This window comes from Urtica dioica, chromosome 1 (genome assembly GCF_054948205.1).
Source record: "Urtica dioica subsp. dioica isolate 48M chromosome 1, U.dioica_male_clone48M_v1_H2, whole genome shotgun sequence".
Lineage (NCBI taxonomy): Eukaryota > Viridiplantae > Streptophyta > Magnoliopsida > Rosales > Urticaceae > Urtica > Urtica dioica.
The window spans coordinates 14,998,090-15,017,207 of NC_142756.1; the positions used below are offsets into that span (position 1 = coordinate 14,998,090).

The window sequence follows — 19,118 nt, forward strand, 5'->3', positions numbered from 1 at the left end:
TCTAAAAATTCATTTGTTTTTAATTATTAGAGGGATTGCGGCATAATTGCTAAATAGTTTTTGTGGTTATATACTCATTAGGAAAATAGCCAACTTAAACGTTTGATATTTATGCTAACGAAAAATGTGATATATAACTGTATACAACTCAGAATATTGAGTATTTATGTCGTTATTAACTATAATTTTAACTTTAATAGTTTGTTCTTCCATGCATTTTTATACACGCAAAACACCTATATATATATATATATATATATATATATATATAAAGTGTTTTGTATATATATGTTTTCTTGGAAGAAACTCAAATTTTATCAATATATTGATGTTTTCGTATTATAAGAGTGCATCAGCAATGAAGTGTCCTGCTTTTCCTTTTGTTTGAGATGTTGGGATTCCAAACTTGTTAACTTGGAAGGATCACTTGGTATTGATTGAGCCAAAATCACGCCTTAACCACATTACTCCCTTACTAATATTAGTAGAGAGTTTCTAAACAGGTCCTCTACTCAGTCCAACATTTCTCAAACAAAAGGCAGTTGTGCTTGTTTATAGAATGAGTAGGAGATTGGATCCAATCCCTCAATTGCTGGTTTGGAAAGAATGCCTTTGGCAGAACGATTTAATCCTCGAAAGTCCATCTTCCACAACTGAAGGCTCTACCGCAAAAGTTATGCGCACCCAATTCTTCATCCCCACAGCCACGCCTGCAATTAAACATCATGTCAATACATATATCACTCTCACTCATTCTTCTTCTTCTTCATAATATTAATTAATTACGTGCCTGGTAGAACCATCATTGATTCTTCCTTGGCCAGCTTCACACAGAACTCCATATCGTCGCCGATGTCACTCAGCAACCATACATTTACCTTCACCTGAATTCAATACACTCAAAACTGTTACATACATGAAATCCTGTTTTAATTATTTATAGCATCTTACCATGACAGACATGGATCCTTGTGGCCTGTACGGACAGCTCAGACTCGGGATTTCTTTGAGCTTCTCGTAGCACGCATCCGCACATTCTCTCAGTACATTCACAATTCTCCCAAAATGATCTTCCTTCGTTTGCTCAAGGATGTCAGGGAGAGCGCTCTGATACGTGAATCAATGTTACTAATAATTTTCATCAATTAATTCTATTTAATTAATTAATTAATCACCTGAATGAATGTTGCAGGATGGCAACTGATGTTGAGGCATTCAAATATCCTCTTGCAAAGCTGTGGCAAGCCAAGAGTTGATTAATATCACACACAACATGTTGTCCTATACAGTTGTATCTATATATGTACGTATATATATAAATGAGTACTAATTCTAAACTGACCCCGGATTGTTTGAGAATTCCGGTTGCGTCGTGAGCGGCTATCCATCCAATACGCCAGCCTGGCACGCACCAGCGCTTCGATATGGAGCCGAGAGTCACGACGGGGGCGATGGACCCGAACTCTCCCATGGCAACGAAGGGTTCGTCCCCGAACACGAGGCGCTCGTAGACTTCGTCCGAGATGACGAGGATCCCGAGCTTCCTTGCCGTGCGGGCCACGCGCTCGAGGTGGGCCCGGGTGTAGACGCTCCCCGTGGGGTTCCCGGGGTTGATGACGACCATGGCGACGGTGTTTTCGTCGCAGAGAGCCTCGACGCTTCGGAGGTCGACCTCCCAGGACTGGTCTTGAAGGAGAGGGAAGTGGCGGACTTCGAGACCGGAACACGAAGCGCGCGACTCATAGTAGGGATAGCCCGGTTTCGGGAGCAGAATGTTGGCTTTGGGGCGGTGATCGGACAGGACTTGGAGCATCACTTCGATGCCTTGCGAGCATCCGATCGTCATAAACACGTCGTCGGCGCTTAAATCAGGAGACAGATACTCCGCCACAGCCCTGTTGCATCCAGGGGGGAGCCATAAATCAAACTTGACAAGAACCAAGTGGCGAAATTAAATCTTTTAAAAATTTGATCTCCTTGTTTAAGATCAAATTTAAAATTTATTTATTTTTAATTATTTTTATCATCATCAAGATATTTCAGGCCGGAGACTAATTTAATTACAAAATAATTGATAAATCGAAGACTAAATAAATATCTAAAAAGAACCAACGAGAAGAGTTATTAATAATAAATTAGAAAACTAAAAAAACCAAAAATGTTGTGGGGGACATAGCCCATACACGCATATAACTGGGCTAATGTGATGTATGTTTTATGAAGGGGCTCTTATATATATTTTTTATATATAAAAAAGAGAAAGAAAAAAAAAATGTTATATAGACGTAAATAGGTGTGTTAGATAGGGTTTTGGGTTGTTTAAACAAGGAGGTACCTTCTGGCAGAAGCAAGGCCGTTGGTGGGGGCATAGGAGTTGTATTTGGCGGACCTGATGGAGCGAACAAGAGCCTCTTCAGCGGCCGGAGGAGGGTGGAAGGAAGGGTAGTTTGAGGGGTCTCCGTGAGCCATATTCACCACCACCGACCCTTTGCGATCCTCGTCTCCGAGATGTTGCATCAAACTGTTCAGAACCGCTCTCACCGTCGTTCTCATCTCCACCGACGACATGCTTCTTCTTCTTCTTTTTTTCTCTTCCTTTTTCCTTTGGATAATTAGAGTTTGGCCAATATATATATATACAAATAAGTAAGAGAAGAGGTTCGGGATTCATTGAAGCATGATTATTGCTGATTGCTTAACTACTTTTAAATCGCATAACAAATGCATGCATGCATGCCCGCGCGGCATGAAATGTGGCACAACTCCTATTTCTTTCACTTATCCCGTCAATAAGTACCATACAAATATACATACATATATATATATACATACATATATATATATATATATATATATATATATATATATATATATATATATATTTTCCCCATCTACCTACTCTTCTATTTTATTTTATTTTGGATGACCCTTTTTCCACTTGTTGTAAGACTACATATTTGACATATATTGCATGATGATGAGCATTTATCCACTATCAAATGTTGCATTGGAGCTCAATATATTTATTAAGGGTAAATTAATATATATATATATATATATATATATATATATATATATATATGGATGATTATTTTAAGACCTTCAAATGATACTGAAAATTCCCTTTCTTTAACATCTTAGATCAATTATTACTCAGATCTAATCCAAGTGACCAAGTCCAATGGCAAAGAAATATAGATCTGCTCCGCCGACCCATGCCAACAAAACGAAGGATGAATTGGAGTGTATAGAAGTAAATATTGATAGCAAAACACAAAAATGTTTTTTTTTTCTACTTTTCAATATTAACCCTTCATCCCGTCCATTTTAGAGGGAGGGACAGTATTAATTCGAGATTTGATAAACCAAGATTTTTGAGACACAACATCTGAAAACTAAGGTCCATTTTTGTGCATATAAGAAAAAATAAGGTTAAGGTCTTGTGGAATGTCAAAATTAACCTTATTTTTCAAAACAATACCGCCTCAATCCAAAACACAACCCACGCTCATTCTTAGGTTTGGCCTTAAAATTTTGTTGATTTTTTTTTTTATGTTTTTTTTTCAATATGAGTAAATTCGTGTTTTAACAACTTGTAGTTAGATTTTCAGGGAAAATTACTTGTGCTTGTATAAAAATACCCAGTTTTTCGAAGTTTTGAAATGAATTTCGAAGTTTTGAACTCATATTTCAAAGTTTTACAATATATTTTCTAAGCTTATTAAAAAACTTCAATTTTTTTGAATTTTTAACATGTCTATTTTGAACTTCGATTTAAACGTGTTTAAAAACAATTTCGATGTTTTTTATGAAATTTTTCATACATTTGACTGGCAATTTTTCATACAACAACGACTTCAAAATGGGTTGCTATTGCCAATTTTTTTTTTTCAATTTTATTTATTGATAACAACAAATAAAAAGTTTAGAAACTGAAAAATTGGTACAATACAATCATGTTTCTTATCTAAGAAGACATATAACAATGCAAGTTAAAGTATACATACATATAAATATATTGAATTTACCAAAGAGAGACGTAGATGATGATGAATCCAACAATCACCAATGATAAGTATACAGACGTCGACGAGGAAGATTAAATTGGACAAAGATGAAGATGAGAGATTGAAGACAAGGATGGAAGAAATGGAGAGGAAATGAGATTTTTATACTTGTACTTATTAGGGTCAATAACAATCTCTACTTATATAATTTAGACTAGTAGTAAACCTTAAGGTTTTATTTTAAATTTTACATATTGTCATGTTGCCCTCAAAAGAATTTTAATTTTGAATAAATGCTGTCAACTTAACATTCCCAACTCCCAAATATATATGATTGGCTTTGATATACCAAGTCAACCATCATTAATAATTGTGGAGTAACTTAAGCACGAAGGATCGGCTAGACTTAGAACAAGGTCCTGTAGAATATAAGTTAAGAATATTAGCACAATATGCGCTTGGAATCAGCAATATTCTTAATTAAATAAGCAAAATCACAAAGTATTTCCAAGACAATTTGTAATTTCCTTTATTCTTAGTTATTCTGAGTGGATGGAAATTACAAGAAACGCGCGTGGTGTTATGGTTTGGAATGCCTTTGGCAAAAAGATTGAATCCTTGAAAGACCATCTTCCAGAAGGGACGGCTCGACGGCGTAGGTGATTCGCAACCAATTGCTCATTCCCACGGCCGTACCTGCAACGACAACAACAATCATTACTCTTATTATCATCATCATCATCATCTCTTCTCTCCTTAATTGGTCTATCCAATAATAATACTCACCTGGCAACAATATGACCGATTCCTCTTTGGCAAGGTTGACGCAAAACTCGAAATCGTCGCTAATAACGTCGTCCAGCAACGACACATCCAATTTCACCTGCAACATAACATCACATCACGTAAGAAATTATAGCCAGTAAGCAATGAAAAATAAGGTACGTAACGTACCATGACAAACATAGAGCCTTGTGGTTTGCTGGGACAATCGAAGCAAGGGATTTCCTTAACTTTGCTGTAACACATCTCCGCTGTTTGGCGGAGAAGATTCACTATCTTCGTGAAATGCTCCTCCTTTGTCCTCTCCAGGATCTCAGGCAGCGCTCCCTGACATAAAACACCAATATGTATTATTTCTGATACATTGTACTCAGTAATATTTTTTATTTTATATATGAAACATGAATGAGAGAGAATGAGAGTCTATGAATAATTAATATATTTTAGTCTAGAGGAAGAAATATATAGAGACATTTTCATAAATATTTAAGTTTAAAAAAAATGTATTTCAAATTTTTTGGAGATATTTTTATCTTTCTGATAAAAATAAAATAAAAATCGGTAGAATGAACACTATTTATGTTTCGGGTCCGATCTCTAATTTTTTTTTTTTTAAATTCTAAAAATAAAAATGGTGAGCAGAGAGGATTTCTCTACTTTAATATATATAATATAATATGAAACCTGAATGAGAGTTGCAGGATCCGCTGAGAGATTGAGAACTCCAATAATCTCCTCCATCATCTATATCACATAAATAAACACCATCACCGTCACCCTCACCATCAAAATTAATAAAAGCCATTGGGGGATAATTTAGTTACATTGGATCTCTTTAGAATGCCATTGGGGTCATGAGTGACAATCCACCCGAGGCGCCAACCCGGCACACACCACCGCTTGGATATGGAGCCGAGCGTGACGACGGGCGCGATGGAAGCGAACACTCCCATGGGAACAAAGGGGTTGCTTCCGAACACGAGGCGGTCGTAGACCTCGTCGGCGATCACGAGCACGCCGAGCTTCCTTGCGGTGCGGGCGATCTTCTCCAAGTGGGCGCGGGAGTAAACGGCCCCGGTGGGGTTCCCGGGGTTGATGACCACCAAGGCCACGGTGTTGCGGTCGGAGAGGGCTTCGAGGGCGTCGAGGTCCGCCTCCCATCCCCGGTGGGGGAGGAGCGGGAAGTGGCGGGCCTCGAGTCCGCAGAAGGCGGCATACGACTCGTAGTAAGGGAAACCGGGGGTGGGGAGAAGGATGTTGGCGCCGGGACGCGCCAGAGACCGGATCATCACTTCTATGCCTTGTGTGCATCCCACGCTCATGTACACGTCGCTCTCCGACAACTCGTGCGGAACACCCTCCCCTAGATACTCCGCCACCGCCCTATTACTCGTTTCACAATTATAGACGAGAAATTTGAAAAAGTTGCTGGTTGTACTTGTAAGTCATGATGACAGTGGATTTTGGTCCAAATTAGTAAAAAAAAAAAATTTAAAAAAACATGTCTTGTTTGACATAAACATTATTCTTAAGAAACTAATCGTCCGGCCGGTCGTATATGGTCACTGTTTGGCATAATTTTGCATTTATAAAGTGTTCTTAGATTCACCTTTTGAAAAAAAAAATGTTTTTCTCAAAAACTACAAAAATTTTGCTTTTCCAATTTTCTTCTATATTTTGTAAAAGCACTTTTCAATTTTTACTAAAAAAATATTTTTATCAAACATTTTAAAATAGTTGAACTTTCAGAAAAAGCTAAAAGCAGAGTTAATAAGCTAAGCCAAACATAACCACTCCCCCGTAGTAACGGCATTAAGGTCTGACATTAAGTCTATTCATTGACATCTTAACTGCATTGAAATAACTCATGGTCCTGTTAACTCTTGAGATACCTTCATTTAAAGAACCAGCGAATACAACATTCTAAAGAAACAAACAAGCATTAATCAACGGCCATTTAAGGGTTTCATAACTCATAACCTTGATGCACAGATGCGGCGTTTCATTCACTGACATACAGCATTATAGAACTCTAGTTCTAATATTTGTTGGATGCGTTGGAAGATTATAAAACATACAAAAAAAAAGACTTACTTTCAAGAAGTATGTGAGCTATACTTGACATTAATTATGAGGTAGGACTCCATTATTCAAACATTCAAAGAACTACAATAACTACATGAGCGGAGTTCATGAATCATTCAACAAATCAGATATATTGATAGCATTGATATTTTTTCATTTCTGGCATCAACACATCACATGGCTAACATTAAAGAACTTGCACCAGTTATCCGTATTCAATGATCACCGCAACCAAAAATAGGGTAATACCCGATTTAAACAGGTCGAATACCACTTTTATCACATAAATGGGCATTACGCATTGTAGTTTAAAACGAGCCTGAGTCCATATAACAAAACTGTCAATCCATACCCAGTTACCTTATCCTTGACTTGATAATTTTTTTTATTTATTTTTAACGTTCATAAATAAATTTATATAGGTAAAATAAATAAGTTATTTAGAATAACATATGTGACAACTATTCAGTAATATATTCAATTTGCAATATCATATACCAAAAAAAAAGTACTTTTTTTTTTATCATTAGCAATACTTTGATCATGTTTATCAAAAAATTTGAGATTGGGCATTTTGTAAAGTTTCTGATGAATATACCTCCTGGCGGAGGGAAGGCCGTTGATGGGGGAGTAGGAGTTGTGGCGGGCGGTCCTGAGGGCATTGACGATGGCTTCCTCAGCCACGGGCGGTGGTCGGAAGGAAGGGAAGTGAGAGGGGTCGCCGTGCCCCAGAGGCACCACGCTTCCTTTTCCGCCGCCTATGCTCTGCCCCAGCGCCGTCAGAACTCCTCTCACCGTCATCCCCGAGGCCTTGTTATTAATTCCATCTCCTCCTCCGCCGCCTGAGAACTGCCATCTCTCCTCTTCCATCTTCTCCCCCATTTTTCTCTTTCTTTCTTTCTTTCCTCCTATCACGTGCTCACCAGAAACCTACTACCAGATCAACGCCTTGTTTATAATTATTTTAATTTTCTCTTTCTATTTTTATATTCCTCGTCCATATATATGCATGTGCCCTCTGTGATTGTGACTGTACATGACAGTTCATTTGTCAAGAAAACAAAAAAAAGAGTAATATATTATGAGCTAGCGACTCATCTTAAGCAAAATTTCATTAATTGGCCTTAATAAACCATTAAATATCAAAATTAGACCATAATGTTTAAAAATATCTAAATATGGACTTTTGGACACATTTTGGACAAAAATACCCCCGATTCACAAAACCCATATTTTTTTTTCTCATTTTCAAATCATTTTCATCACAATTCTTTTCATCTTCGAATTGGTTGCGCTAGGATTAGAATTCACTACTACAAATACAGTTTTTCGGTGCGGATGACTTTTGGGTGCGACTTTTCGCACCTAAAAGTCGCACCAAAAATAACTTTCGGGTGCGACTTTTCGCACCCAAATGTCACTGAAGTAATAAAAAAATTTCGCTGATTTTTTTTAAATTTGGGTGCGAAAAGTCGCACCCAAAAGCTTATCATACCTTTGGGTGCGACAAAGTCGCACCCAAAAGTCCAAAACATTTGGAAAATTTAGCGGGATTTTGTTCCCTCTTATTTCACTTCTAAAATTTCGTTTCCTGTTTTTACTTACTCTGCCAAATTCTATCTCATTAGAAGAAGAAGAGAAAGGAAAGAGAAGAAGAGAAAAGAAAAGAAAAGAAAAGAAGAAGAAGAGGTTGAGCGGCCGAGAGAGAGAAAGAGAGATTGAGGGGGAGCGAGAAAGCGAGACTGAGAAGGAGAGCCACCGAGGGAGAGGACGCGCGGCCGACAGCCGCCACCGAGACCGAGCATCACCTCGCGCGCGCGGCCGAGAAGGAGCGAGCGCCGCCGCGAGCACGCCGAGGACGCCGGGAAAAGTTGGAGACGGCGCCGAGGAGACTGGATTTCGGGAAGCAAGGTAAAGAAAATCTTCTTCCCCACTTCTTAATTCGGATTCTAGGGTTCGTTTTAGGAATTTGGGGGTTTTTTTTTATTTTAATTGAGTTTGATGGTTTGGTTATGTTTTGGAATGGATTTCGGTGATGATTCTTGTGGTTATGGATTTGTTCTTGGTTTTGGACGAGTTTGGTTGTGGTTTTGGTTCCGGCCGTGTGATTGAGATTGGTGGTTTCGGGGAGAAGATATTTGCTTTATGCTCTGACAGAGCCGATTTAAGATCATCAACCATAAAAAGGGCTTCAAGAGGTTAGTTCGTTGAATTTGATGATTGAAGAGTTTATGTAGGAAGGGTACGAAAGAATATTGATTTTTCTGTTCTGTTTTGGGGTGTGTAAACAGGTAATTGTATCAGATGCTAATGAGACAGAGTGTTTAATAGCTAAAGCAATGCTTAGGCGTCTAGCTACTTCAACAAATTCCTATAGTCAATCATGGAACTAGCAATCCAAGGTAATCGCACTAGTAGAAAAGCGACGTTCAAAATCTGCCATTAAAACGATTTCTTAGACACTTTTTGAAGCCAGCCACTAAAAAAAATTTATGGCGTTTTCTACACGTAGCTAGATTGCGCGGAATACTTTTAACGCCTTGTAATTATGCAAACTCTATGAGCTAATGAATGCTTTTTAACTCAGCTCATCACTCAGTCTTTTTTTATTTTATTTTTTCTTCTTACCAACTTCTGAATGGAAGCTAATTGAATTTAATAAGTTTGTTGGTTGTATTTGATTCTTTTTACCAACATTATTGCAGCTGATAGAACTTGTGTGGTTGCTTCTAGTTCAGCTGTTACTCTTGAGATTGTTTGGCCTTATAGCATTCTTGATACGTTTCTTTGATCAAAATAAGTCTAATTATTATTAATCATACTTTAGCTGCAATAATGTTGATCTAAGTATCATTGACCTTGCTGGAGCTGAACGACAATAGAAAACTAGAAATAAGTTTATTTGAAATGAGTCATTTATCGTTACTCTGATGATGAGCCCTTATATGACCATCTATAACTTTGTGGTTTATTATTTTGAATCACGGTCTTTGTTGGAGCATAAAAAAAAACCCCTTAGAATAGTACTTTCATAATTCTTTGGTAATGGTTTCCTTTTAAATTTGCATAACTCATTACTTGCTACTAAAATATTTTTCCATTGTCCATATGACTAACTTATAAATTCTTATTTAATATCTAAGAAGGTTCTTAAACCAAACTCATACTTTCGTGAAATGGTATTTGGTTCATCTGCATCTGATTTTGGTAATTTGTTGAAAATGTGGATTTGAACATCCCTGAGGCGTTGGTTGTGGCATTATAAAAAAAAGATAGCTTTAACCATATTTTTATTATGTTCTGTTTTGGTGTGTCGGGTTTGTTTCTTTGACCATGTTTGTTTTTTTTTAAGTGAAGTGACTCTAATGTAGATTATTTTAAAAATTTGATCAAGGTACATGAAATACAGAGGAATTTATTGTGATTTGTCAACGCAAACTGGTATGAGTTTCATTTACTACAAAACCAAAAATTGACCTATAGACAACTCTATTATGAAAATAAATAAACTGATTTACCGTTTTGGTAAAAATATTGCGAAGTTATAACTTTGACAGGTTCTTGTAGATAGCTAAGGGCTTAAACTTTGGTAAATTCCAAGCTTGTCTGAGATCTCTTTTTGTTCATTGTCTAGGTTCCCGTATTGGAAACACCTAACCGTCCAATCTTTGAGAGTAACGCCATTGCACTCTATGATGAGGTAAGATTGTATAATGTACTAATTTCGTTACCTCTTTAAATGTGTAGACCGTCGGGTCGTTGTCCGGGTTGTCTCTCCGGCCCGCCACCGAGGGTAAGACCGACTTTTACGAGACCCTGAACAGGTACGAGACTGGCGTGTATATGTGTAATTGATTCGCTGATCAAGTAGTGATTGTTTTCTGGTCCTAAAGTCTCTTGTTGTTTTTCATGTCTTCATTTTTTTTTTCTTCTCGTTCTTATGATTGTTTGTAGAGTTTCAATCTCTTATGTCTTTGAGCTTGTTGTACCCAGTTTTATGTCGTTTCAAGATGACATTTTTTGAATTTTTGAATCTTGATATATAGCCGTGGCTTTAAAGAGTTACATTTTTCAAAGATTTAAAGTCACTTTATAATAGAGCGACGTCTAAAGTACTATTTTTTTTTCCCCAAAACTGACTATCGGGTGCGACTTTTGACTATCGGGTGCGACAAAGTCGCACCCAATGCTCTTTTACCCGCCTTTTCAATGGATTTTTATGACATTTTAGGTGCGACTTTGGGTGCGAAAAGTCGCACCTAAATGTCGCACCCGAAAGTCACAACTTTTGGGTGCGACTGTTCGCACCCAAGACCTTTAGGTGCGAACTTTCGGGTGCGGAAAAGTCGCACCTAAAGTCGCACCCAAAGGTATCATTGGGTGCGAAAATTGACTTTCAGGTGCGAAAAAAGTCGCACCCAAAGGTCTTTTTTGTACTAGTGATTTTCCGTGGTCGATTTTTTTTTTTAAGGAATTTGGGTATGTGTTCAGCTTCGATTTTGAGGGTTTCACATTGTATCTCATCGTACGGCATCGTATCGTATCGTACGGCATCGTACGATATCGTACATTATAATGTGTATGAATTTTATCGTACATTATAATGTACGATATCGTACGATGTCGTACGATGCTGTACGATGCCGTACGATGCGATACGATACATTATAATGTACGATAAAATTCATACACATTATAATGTACGATATCGTACGATGCTGTACGATGTCGTACGATGCGATACGATGCCATACGATGAGATACAATGTGAAACCCTCAAAATCGAAACTGAACACATATTCAAATTCCTTAAAAAAAAAATGGGGCAACACGAGCTCGATATTTACAGGAAGTTCACGAACGCGCTGGCCGTCGCTGTCATTACGTCAGTTGGTTGGATATGCTACGAGGTAATATATGAAGAAATTATCCTCTCTTTTTTTTATTTTTTTATTTTATTTTTAAATAAAGAGTATTAGTTACACAAGCTGTGTAGTGCTTATAAACTTGATAAGGAAAGTGAGTCTAAGTTTGTAATTCTGTTATAAGCTTTGTTTTATAGTAAATTAGTAATTATGTCTGATGATTTTTTTTTTGTTTGTAATTGCAGCTGTATTTCAAATCGAACGATATCTACAACGAGCAGTGGCAAAGTGCTTGGATCATCCCGGCGTTCTGGCAAGTCCTGTCTTTCTCTCTCCTATGTGTCATATGCGTTCTCTGGGCACCGTCCCAAACTTCAATGAGGTAAAAAAAAATTAATAACTGAACCAGATTCTTGAAAAACTTGTTTTTTTTTCGTATTTTTTAACGTTAACATTTGATGATTTATTTGATTGTTGTTTCGGTAGGTACGCATACTCCGACGACGGAAGCGAAGAGTTTGACAGAGACGATACAAACTTATCGCTGAAAAAACCCTCGTTAAACCCTACCAAAGACGTTCGAACTGCACCGGAGACTAAGTCACTCGAGGACGGGCTGTCGGACGAGGATTTCGAAGAAGACAAAAGAGAATGAAACCCCTAAACCAGTCTCTGCAATGTCTCGTTACGGGCGACCCTTTATACTCACAAGGAGAGGAAGGAAAATCTCGGCAGAACAATGACATCTTGTTAATTTTTCTGTATTTTTGTCTTTTATAGCTATTCGTTGATTCGGATATTGAATTCAATAGTTTAATTTGTGGTCAAATATGGTTTACTGGTTCGCTCTAGCTCGACTTGTGTGGGACTTTTGTACTTTGTTATGCTCCCAAAAAAAATTTTTTATTTAGGAAAGAATTGAACTATTGTCCGAAGTTCTTATTGATACCATACCATAGTTACTTCATCTTCCATGTCCCATTGGAATGTATTGAAAACCTGGCGTGTTGGACTTCTGAGAATTACAAGTCCTGTAATTTCCGATATTTCCCAACAGATAATCTTATCTTATATAACAACAAAGGAAAAATATAGTGTACGGTAAAGGAAAAAAGTGAGTGCCTTTTTCTCTCCGTACAAAGAGAAAAAGAGTGGGTAGGTTGTGCTCGGGGAGTGTTCGGGGAGTGTCGGGGGGTGGGTGGTCGTGATTTGGGGTGAGTTTGTGTGGGAAACACTGGAGTCAAAACAATCAGCAAGTTAGGGGAAACACTGGGTGAGAAGAGGGTATAATCATTATCAGGGTTTTGTGAGGGTCTACCAGCGAACAACATGAGTGGAGAGTTGGAGGAGGATGAGGAGGTTATTCAAACAACCTCTTTCTTAGCGAAAAAACTTATGATTACGGAGAGAATCGATGGGGACGGGGAACGTGAAGATCCCCTATTTCTGGGAGGAAAAATCCTCTCGCCATTCTTCTTCGGGGCGAGAAGGATAAAGGAAGTCTTCAATGGTGTGTGGAGGAGCAAAAAACCTTGGATGGTAAAGGAGATAAAACCAGGCCTGTATCAATTCCGGTTTGAGGATCGGGAGGACATGATGAAAGTGATGAATGGCCGCCCTTGGACGCTGAAAGGGTTTCAGCTAATCCTTAAGCTTTGGCCGACTGAATTAACTGAAGATGAACTTGATTTTTCGTCAACGCCGGTGTGGGTGAGACTCTGTGGGCTTCCCCCGGGTTTTCACAACATCGGTAGTGCTAGGGAGTTGGCACCGATGATCGGAAAGTTTTTGGGCTTTTCGGGGAGAAGGGGCATTGACCTAAAAATGTGTGTGGAAATTAGGGTTGACAAAGCAATTTTTGCCGGATTTTTCCTGGACCGTGAAAAGTTGCTACCCCTGTGGATACAATGCAAATTTGAAAATCTAGGAAAGATCTGCTTCAAGTGTGGACACCTGGGACATGATTCGGGGGAGTGCTCGAGAAGAAGTTTCGCCATGGTTTCCGTCGAACACTCACCGGAAGTCCAGATGTTCGGAGAATGGATGTACGAGGACTCTCCGATAAAGTCCTGCTATGCCGGGTTAGAGAGGTTTGTGGGACGGGGAAAGAAACAGGCAGAGAGGAGGAGGGTCACTGATCAAGAGCTCGCCGGTTCTGGGCCGGACGAGCGGGCAAGGAGTAACATGGCGGTCATGGAGGTTCACAAATCCCAAGACTCCCCAGGGTCAAACGGGATTTTCGGGGATAAAGAGGAAAGCCTCCAGGTTTCGAGGGTGGACAAAGGAAAAGGTCAGAGAGCTGTTGAGGAATTGTCAGAGACGCCGAGCGAAAACCCTGGAGTGTCAGAGGCCCTTTTGATGAAAAATAACGTTATATGTGAAGAGGTTAGGAGGCAAAGGCTTTATCCAGCGGTTGATGTGTGTGGTGGGCCCAGTCTGACCAGTGCAACAGTGAAGAAAGCTGTTAGTGGACAGCTGGAAATGCAAGGAAAGGAAAGGGCGGGAGTTTCTTTTGGCGAAAACTCTAAGAGAATTGTAGGGGAATATGGGCCGGGCCCAAGTGTGTGTTCTCAGCAGGTGGGCTTAAAGGATCAGGACGACGTGGCAGAGGAGGTGACCCAGGAAGACTTGCGACGTTTGGATCTGTTAGCAAGCCCAGGATTACAACTGGGAAGTGGGCAAAAAAGAAAAATAGGAGGAGATCATGAAGGGGAGCTTGTCGTGTCTCCCTGGAGCAAAAGAAAAACCGAAGTCAGCAATGGGAGGTCGAAGGTCAATGGCGTGGAGAAAAAAGGTGATATTTCGGTCTTGGCTTCTAAATTCAAGTTGGCTTTTGAGCCTGGGAAGTTCCATGAGGGAGCTGGGGATAAGCTGAAGAAAGACCTGAAGACTTATGAGAAGAGGGCTTCCAACGTTGTAAGAGTTGGATCCAACAAGCCCAAAAAAGCGCATAAGACAAAGACCGAGGAGACGGGTCATTCCTTGTCCCCCACCCCCCAATGTTAGTGATCTCATGGAATTGTAGGGGTCTCAATAGAGACTCGGCTCGCGAAGCTCTCCGGGGGCTCGTGAGGAGAAATAACCCGGATGTTCTAGTGTTGTTGGAAACGAAGATGAGTTACGAGAGGATGCAGCGTTTTAGAAGTCTTTTTGGTTTTTGGGGAGGTGAGGCAGTTTCGGCGAATGGATTAGCCGGGGGTATTTGTATTTGGTGGAGGAAAGGGATAGTGATGGATATTTGGAATTTGACGAGGAACATGATTTGGGCGGTGATCCGCGGAAAAAAAAAGGAGCGAGGATTGGGATCTCTTTGGTGTTTACGGGCCTCCATATGATCACGCGAAACAAGTTTTTTGGGAGAGGCTAGGCGAAACAATTCTTAAGTCGGGGAGGCCGTGGATGTTGGTGGGTGATCTTAATCTCATTCTTGATCAAAATGAGAAACAAGGGGGAAGTGTGGTGACGTGGGCGAAGGGTAGAATCTTGAGAAGGTTCCTTGCGACCACTGGAGGAATGGAGGTGCGGGCGAGAGGGAGCAAATATACGTGGTCGAATGGGAGGGAATCGGGTCAAAGAATTCGTGAAAAGCTGGATAGAGCCATTGCTTGTTCGGATTGGATGTGCCTTTACCCTAAAGCGGGGGCTCGAGTTATCCCGTCTCTCGAGTCGGACCATAACCCGATTCTGGTGGATTGCTTCATGGACGACAATAAGGGAAAGAAGCCGTTCCGGTTTTACGAAGCGTGGGCAGACGATCCGAGCTGCATTGCCATCGTGGAAGAGTGTTGGAGCCAACCGGAGCTAGGTCCCAACAATGGGGATTTCGTGAGGAAAAGCAAAGAGCTTGGCAAGAAGCTCCAAAAATGGCAAGCGGAGACGTGGGGAGAGGTGAAGAAAAGAATAAAGGAGTACGAAGAGTAACTTCTCCGGATCCAAGATGACGTAGCCTCGGAGAGGAATATTGAGGAGGAGGAGAAAGTTAGACGGAAGCTTTTTCTCCTCCAAGAAATGGAGGAAAGAGTGTGGAGGCAAAAGTCTAGAGAAGAGTGGCTCAAGCATGGAGACGGCAACAAGCGTTTTTTCCATACGGCTACGGTGATTAGAAGGAAGCGTAATTATATCGGAAAAATCGTTCGTGACGATGGAAGAAGCCTCTATTCGCGAAAGCAAATTGGTGATCATCTAAATTGTAAGTTCCTCGAAATTTTTAAATCTACTAATCCTTGTTCGCCGGATGATCTTGAGGGGATTATTGAGCCGGTTCTAGATGAGCTGGATAACATAGAGCTTGAACGCATTCCTTCGGACGAAGAGATTAGGAGAACGGTGTGGGAGATGCCCGGTTTAAAGGCGCCGGGACCCGATGGTCTCCAAGGAGTGTTTTATAAAAAAATTTGGAAGATAGTTGGAAGATCGTTGTGTGAAATGGTCAAAAAGTTCTTCGATGGAGGAGGTCTAGATAAAGAGGTTAGTCTTGCTCATGTGGTTCTCATTCCGAAGGTCGTGGATGCGGATTCGGTGGATAGCTTTAGACCGATAAGTCTATGTAATTTTAGCTTCAAAGTGATAACGAGGATCATCACGACAAGACTTCGGGTGGTGTTGGATAAGATGGTGTCGCCTTTCCAATCGGCCTTCATTCCGGGTAGATGGATTTCCAAGAACACGATTTTAGCCCGGGAGGTTATGGAGAAGATGAAGCGAAAAAGAGGCAAGGAAGGGATCCTAGGTATCAAGATCGATATGAGTAAAGCCTATGACCGGCTGGAATGGGGGTTTATTGTGAAGGTACTTCGAAATTTCGGAATGTCGGAAAAGATGGTCAATCTCATTCAAGAGTGTTTGTGTTCGGCAGCGAGTGCGATTCTACTTAATGGGAGTCCCCTAGAGAAGTTAAATCTAGAAAGAGGCCTCAGACAAGGTGATCCACTTTCGCCGTTCTTGTATGTTATAGCATCGGAGGTCCTCAGTCGGTTATTAGTGAGGGAAGAGAATAGAGGTGAATTTCACGGCGTGAAAATCGGTAGGAATGCTCATAGTATTTCACACCTTATGTTCGCCGACGACACTATTTTGTTTTGTAAAGCGGAGGAGAAGGACATAGGAGTCGTGTGGAAGTGTGTAGAGAAATACCTTGCATGGTCCGGTCAAGTGGTTAATAACCACAAATCCGGACTTATTTTCTCTAACAATTGCTCGAAAGAGAGGAAGATGGAGATAAGTGCGTTGTTGAAGATCCAAGAATGTCAGGAAGATGTGTTTCACCTGGGAAATCCCCTCTTGTTGAGCAAGAATAAGTCTAAAAGTTTTGGGTTCATAAAGAGGAAAATGTTAGATAAACTCGAAGGGTGGATGGCTCGTACGATTTCCAAGGCCGGGAGGACCACGTTGATTAAGTCGGTTATCCAAAGTCTTCCCGTCTATACGATGTCGACTTATAAGCTCCCAAAGACCTTTTGCCTATCTCTCGACAAAATCACAAGGAAATTCTGGTGGAAAGGGGCGAACGAGGGGAACAGGTTTGTGGCCTCGGTGAGCTGGGAAGTCCTGTGTAAACCTAAGCATGAGGGGGGTTTGGGGTTTAGAAAATTTGAAGATGTGAATAAAGCCCTCATTGCTAAGCTTGGATGGCACATGGCTGCTAAATCAAAGGCTAAGTGGGTTGATATTTTATCGTCGAAATATTGTGGTCATATTAATTTCCTAGAGGCAAAACTGAAAACTCATTTTTCGAGATGCTGGCATGATATTTGTTCTTCGAGAGAGCTCATAAAAGAAAATTCGTGCTACCTTATTGGGGATGGAAAGGACGCTAGTCTCTTTAAGGACCAGTGGCGAGTCGAGGGGGTTGAGGGTTTGGGTACTAGCCTCGGTGTGGGTTCGGATTTCAAAGTCAATTATTTATTCAAGCCAAATAGCCGGGAATTGGATCCGGGGATCATTGTTGACGTGCTGGGGGAGGAGTTTGTAGAGCCGATAATGAAGCTTCGTATTCTCCCAGAACCGAGACCGGACTTGTTAATGTGGAAGCCCAGTCGAGATGGAGAGTTCTCGGTTAAATCAGCTCTGAAATGTATCCAGGGGGTACGGGATCGCCATTTGTCGACGGTGTGGTCCCAGTTATGGCGGCTTAAAATTCATGAGAGAGCGAAATTGTTCCTCTGGCGAATCGGTAATGAGGGTTTCTTGAATGGCCCTCTGTTGCTTCGGAGAGGAATGAGCGGCGATGATCGATGCCGGATTTGTGGGTCGGAGAAAGAATCAATAGCGCATATGTTCTTCCGCTGCGCTCCAGCGAGAATCCTTTGGGGACTGGACGGTTTAGGGAAGCTGTGGAATTTGCCCCTTGACGTCGGAGGTCGAGAGATCTTGACAGAGATCATGGAGGCTAACTCAGAGGTGGCGGCGAGGAGAGGAGGCGGCGTAGAGTTCGCGATCAGGACTTGGTGCATCTGCGAAGAAATTTGGAACTCCAGGAACAGATTGATTTTCGCAGGGGAGCTGGTAGATGTGGCCAAGTCGATCCGCAGAATCAGGAGAAATATTTTCGATCACCTGAATGCACAGGGGTGTAGGTCAGGCAATGGGGAAGGAAGCTTAATCCGAAGAGAGACCATTCCTCTCAGGTTAAGGAGTGACTCGGTTATAATCCATTCCGACGCTGCTTTCAGGTCCGACGGTGCGGCGGTGGGTCTGGTGGCGCGAACTCGGCTCGGAACGGTGAAGTGGCTGTGGCGAGGGCAAGTCAGCTCAGATTCGGCCGAGGAATCGGAATTGAAGGGCGTCTGGATTGCTACTCGCTTTGCTAAATTTTTGAATTTCAGGAATGTTGTAATAGCTAATGATAACAAACAGTTAATGGATAGTTTAGTGTTGAATAGAATGTGTCCTAGGTGGGAATTGCTTCCGATGTACCAGGAGGTTCTGAGTTTACGCAGTAGTTTCACTTCTTTAGATTTTGTTTGGGTTAGCCGGGTTGAGAATGTCCCTGCTCATAGCCTAAGTCAATGGTCGGTGAGGTCCCGGAGTTCGGGTTTTTGTGGCGTCGGGGAGTCTCCGCCCCCTGTGCGGAGGGCTTTATTGGAGAACGCTGTAAAGTTTAATGAAGTTTTCGGCCTTACCTCCTCTACTTCTCTTCCTACCCAGGAATGAGTGAGAGGTTATGGCAGGCTGGTTTTTCAAAAAAAAAAAAATCTTATCTTATATGAGCTAATTCTATTTCCACGGTCCTTATTTTCTTATGAGTTAAGCTATCTTATTTCTCTTAACTATGACAGTACTTGCAGACGTATATGAAACAACAGAAAATGTGGAGAAAATCAATACGACAAGATTGTAGTCTGTTGGTGAATTGCCCTGTGTAATAGAAAGGAAATTA

General features: G+C 40.8%; 4 protein-coding genes across 4 annotated transcripts; 2 read left to right on the forward strand and 2 right to left on the reverse strand.

Annotated features, from left to right (window-relative positions):
• Positions 1-474: 474 nt before the first annotated feature.
• Positions 475-2,581, reverse strand: LOC149407441 (tyrosine aminotransferase-like). The gene is made up of 6 exons (XM_089626646.1): positions 2,336-2,581; positions 1,343-1,895; positions 1,176-1,235; positions 952-1,107; positions 791-884; positions 475-710 (listed from the first exon to the last, which is right to left on the reverse strand). The coding sequence occupies exons 1-6, from the start codon at positions 2,566-2,568 to the stop codon at positions 586-588; spliced, it is 1,221 nt and encodes a 406-aa protein (XP_089482772.1). The 5' UTR covers positions 2,569-2,581; the 3' UTR covers positions 475-585.
• A 1,879-nt stretch (positions 2,582-4,460) lies between these two features.
• On the reverse strand, positions 4,461-7,879 carry LOC149407442 (tyrosine aminotransferase-like). The gene is made up of 6 exons (XM_089613881.1): positions 7,474-7,879; positions 5,615-6,173; positions 5,475-5,534; positions 4,962-5,117; positions 4,794-4,890; positions 4,461-4,703 (listed from the first exon to the last, which is right to left on the reverse strand). The coding sequence occupies exons 1-6, from the start codon at positions 7,755-7,757 to the stop codon at positions 4,588-4,590; spliced, it is 1,272 nt and encodes a 423-aa protein (XP_089470007.1). The 5' UTR covers positions 7,758-7,879; the 3' UTR covers positions 4,461-4,587.
• Positions 7,880-11,695: 3,816 nt separating this feature from the next.
• LOC149407443 (uncharacterized) lies at positions 11,696-12,678 on the forward strand. The gene is made up of 3 exons (XM_089620135.1): positions 11,696-11,785; positions 11,986-12,122; positions 12,227-12,678. Exons 1-3 carry the CDS (start codon positions 11,696-11,698, stop codon positions 12,393-12,395), a joined length of 396 nt encoding a protein of 131 aa, XP_089476261.1. The 3' UTR covers positions 12,396-12,678.
• Positions 12,679-15,139: 2,461 nt separating this feature from the next.
• Positions 15,140-15,661, forward strand: LOC149407444 (uncharacterized). The gene has a single exon (XM_089620146.1). The coding sequence runs from the start codon at positions 15,140-15,142 to the stop codon at positions 15,659-15,661; it is 522 nt and encodes a 173-aa protein (XP_089476272.1).
• The last annotated feature ends 3,457 nt before the right edge of the window (positions 15,662-19,118 follow it).

What these genes read in the sequence shown, in the direction of transcription:
- LOC149407441 (XM_089626646.1), bottom strand. Translation starts at nt 2,568, where the DNA reads ATGTCGTCGGTGGAGATGAGAACGACGGTGAGAGCGGTTCTGAACAGT. An exon ending in AAGGATCCATGTCTGTCATG is followed by an intron (nt 885 to 951) that starts GTAAGATGCTAT and finishes TATTGAATTCAG; the next exon opens with GTGAAGGTAAATGTATGGTT. An exon ending in ATCAATGATGGTTCTACCAG is followed by an intron (nt 711 to 790) that starts GCACGTAATTAA and finishes GTTTAATTGCAG; the next exon opens with GCGTGGCTGTGGGGATGAAG.
- LOC149407442 (XM_089613881.1), bottom strand. Translation starts at nt 7,757, where the DNA reads ATGGGGGAGAAGATGGAAGAGGAGAGATGGCAGTTCTCAGGCGGCGGA. An exon ending in GGCCTTCCCTCCGCCAGGAG is followed by an intron (nt 6,174 to 7,473) that starts GTATATTCATCA and finishes AACGAGTAATAG; the next exon opens with GGCGGTGGCGGAGTATCTAG. An exon ending in ATCCTGCAACTCTCATTCAG is followed by an intron (nt 5,118 to 5,474) that starts GTTTCATATTAT and finishes GTTTTATGTCAG; the next exon opens with GGAGCGCTGCCTGAGATCCT.
- LOC149407443 (XM_089620135.1), top strand. Translation starts at nt 11,696, where the DNA reads ATGGGGCAACACGAGCTCGATATTTACAGGAAGTTCACGAACGCGCTG. An exon ending in TTGGTTGGATATGCTACGAG is followed by an intron (nt 11,786 to 11,985) that starts GTAATATATGAA and finishes TTGTAATTGCAG; the next exon opens with CTGTATTTCAAATCGAACGA. An exon ending in CCGTCCCAAACTTCAATGAG is followed by an intron (nt 12,123 to 12,226) that starts GTAAAAAAAAAT and finishes TTGTTTCGGTAG; the next exon opens with GTACGCATACTCCGACGACG.
- LOC149407444 (XM_089620146.1), top strand. Translation starts at nt 15,140, where the DNA reads ATGTTGGTGGGTGATCTTAATCTCATTCTTGATCAAAATGAGAAACAA.